The sequence below is a fragment of the Phaethon lepturus genome, unplaced genomic scaffold (genome assembly GCF_000687285.1).
Source record: "Phaethon lepturus isolate BGI_N335 unplaced genomic scaffold, ASM68728v1 scaffold28719, whole genome shotgun sequence".
In the NCBI taxonomy this organism is placed as follows: Eukaryota; Metazoa; Chordata; class Aves; order Phaethontiformes; family Phaethontidae; genus Phaethon; species Phaethon lepturus.
The window spans coordinates 809-3,740 of NW_010566091.1; the positions used below are offsets into that span (position 1 = coordinate 809).

A 2,932-nucleotide genomic window follows, 5' to 3' on the forward strand; every position below is an offset into this window, starting at 1 on the left:
TTGCTCGCCTCCCGCGGTTTGTTTTGGGCGGCGGCCGCATCCTCCTGTTCGGCAGCGAGCTGCTTCTCCTTCTCTTCCAGCTGGCGTTTCAGGACAGCGACCGGGTCACCCTTCTGCGTGGCCTGCCAGCGTGGGGCGGCACATCAGTGGGGACCACCACCTCCGCATCCATCCCCCCCGCCCCACACGCGCCAGATCCTGCCCTCTGCTCCAGGGGAAAATTCAGCTCCGGTCTCTAAGACTGACCCTTGGGGCCAGCCTGCCGGAAAACAGGGTGCCTTCCCTCCCCTCCGCACCTCCCGAGGCTCGGCAGAGCTGGCAGAGCCCCGGCGGCAGGTGGCCAGGCTGGCAGCCCTACCGTGTGCCAGGTGTCGTGGACGATGCCCGCTTTCTCCGTCAGGATCTCGATGAGCTGCTGGGCCTCCCCCTCACTGAACACCATGCTGCTGACGGTGGACACGAGCGTCTTGTAGGGCAGGTAGAGGGGCCCGTCGGAGTCTGCGGGTGCTAGGGAGGAGAGAGGAGGGCTTGGGACCGCTCAAGTTGACAGCAGAGCTGAGTAGCACCAGCTCAGTCAGCTTCAGCCCCACAATTGCCATTTCATAGAATCATAGAATCACAGAATCGTTAAGGTTGGAAAAGACCTCTAAGATCACCAAGTTCAACCATCAACCCACCACCACCCTGCCCACTAAACCATGTCCTGAAGTGCCATGTCTACATGTCTTTTTAACACTTCTAGTGATGGTGACTCCACCATCTCCCTGGGCAGCCTCTTCCAATGCTTGACCACTCTTTCAATGAAGAAATTTTTCCTAATATCTAGTCTAAATCTCTCCTGGTGCAACTTGAGGCCATTTCCTGTTGTCCTACTGCTAGTTATTTGGGAGAAGAGACCAACACCCACCTCACTGCAACCCCCTTTCGGGTAGTTGTAGAGAGCGATAAGGTCTCCCCTCAGCCTCCTCTTCTCCAGACTAAACAACCCCAGTTCCCTCAGCCGCTCCTCACAAGACTTCTTCTCCACACCCCTCACCAGCTTTGTTGGCCTTCTCTGGACACGCTCCAGCACGTCAACGTCCTTCTTGTAGTGAGGGGCCCAAAACTGAACACAGTATTCAAGGTGCAGCCTCACCAGTGCTGCGTACAGGGGCACAATCACTTCCCTGCTCCTTCTGGCCACACTACTTCTGATACAAGCCAAGATGCTGTTGTCTGCCTTGGCCACCTGGGCACACTGACGGCTCATGTTCAGCCAGCTGTCAACCAGCATCAGCCCAGATCTCCACAGTCAGGTTTGCTACCTCTCTAATTGAAAGCAATATGAGAAGTGCTGAAGATGATACTCACCACACACATGTGCTTCTTGAGCCAGCTGTCACCTCTGCCTGGCTCTACTACTGGTCCCACCACCCTGCCACCATCCTCCAAACTGAGTGATTCCCAGCAAAAGCTGGGCATGATTTGCCAATGCCAAGGAGCAGAGGCATTTGGGGCAGCAGAAGCTGGACCACACCATGATACAACCTTGTTGGGTGATGGCACTCCATGCAGGGGTGCCAGTGATGCAGAGCGCAGCAAGGTCCTCTCCAGCCTTTCACCAGGCAGTTTTATTCCAGCTCTCTGATAAGGGAACGACGTGACTCAAACCCTTCCCCTAGCCCTCTGCTAACCCAGGAAAGCCAAGGAGCATCAGGGACCATGATGCTGTTGTTGGACCACAGAGCACATGGTCATGATGGATAGACAGTGGCGGGTAGTGGTTTAGGAGTTCCTGCACAGTTTCAATGGCCCAGTGGGCTTATTTTCCTAAAAAGTCCCAGAAGAAAAAGCAGTTTGGACTCCAGTAGCTCCAGAGCCTTTAAAGCTATTAACATCAGGGTCTCTTGAATGCAGAACTCAGACCTCCCCAAGCAGCAAGGTCAGAGAATAAGGAGGAGGAGAAGGTGCTGCAGGTGTCGGAGCAGAGATTTCCCTGCAGCCTGTGGCGAGGAGCCCACACTGGAGCAGGTTCATCCTGAAGGACTGCAGCCCATGGAAGGTCCCACGCTGGAGTGGGGAAAGGAGTGAGGAGGAAGGAGCGGCAGAGAGGACCTGTTACAGACTGACCACAGCCCTCATCCCCCTGCACCACTCGGGGAGGGGAGGTAGAGGGATCGGGAAGGAAGGAGTGAAGTTGAGCCTGGAAAGAAGGGCATGGGGGAAGGTGGTGTTTTAATTTTGTCTCTGTTTCTCATCTATTTTAATTTGAAATAAATTAAATTAGTTTTCCCCAAGTCAAGCCTGTTTTGCCTGTGACAGTAATTGCTACGTGACGGCCACGTCTCTCTCTTGACCCACAAGCTTCCCCATCTTATTTTCTCCCCCATCCCGTTGAGGAATAGGAGTGAGAGAGCATCTGGGTGGGCGCCTGGCAGCCAGCCACGGTCAACCCACCTCAGCAACAAAGCAGCAAAGCCCGGAAACGCCTAGCAGCTCCGGCAGGCACCGTTTCCTCCTGGCTTCTGCTAGATCCATTTGGGATGGCAGCGCTAAGCCCGAGCAGCAGCAGAGTCTGTCTCACCAGCAGCAGCCACTTCCCAGCAGCGCAGCCGGGGCAGCTCCACCGCCTTGTGCAACCAGGGCCCAAGAGCTTGGCTCACGCTCTCCTCACACCGGCAGCAGCCTCACATCCCCTGGCCCGGTCCCGCTGGGCGGAGGGACCCACCAAGTGACGTTTTGCCCACCTCCCAGCGGCGTTGCGCAAGGCAGCCTTGCACAAGGCAGGCACGACGCAAACCCCACCTTGCAGCTGGCAAACGGAGCCGGGGCGGCCTGCCAAGCCGCGGCAAAAGGAAGCCTACGCGGCCACCAAGCCCGTTTGCAGAGTCGGAAACCTCGCGTCTCACCGAAGGAAGCGGCAACAAGAAGCAGCCGTGCGGCAAAGCTGCCG

At 56.7% G+C, this 2,932-nt stretch overlaps 1 protein-coding gene across 1 annotated transcript in view; it reads right to left on the reverse strand.

The window, feature by feature from the left end:
* Nucleotides 1–8: 8 nt before the first annotated feature.
* LOC104627248 (ribosome-binding protein 1-like) overlaps nt 9–2,932 on the reverse strand; it is a gene marked incomplete at its 3' end in the record, with an annotated part of 5,619 nt that continues 2,695 nt past the window's right edge. Inside the window, exons 2-3 of the mRNA XM_010295380.1 lie at nt 359–507; nt 9–122 (exon numbers count right to left, since the gene is read on the reverse strand). Of these exons, the coding sequence (XP_010293682.1) occupies nt 9–122; nt 359–507 (263 nt within the window). The remainder of the gene's footprint in view (nt 123–358; nt 508–2,932) is intronic.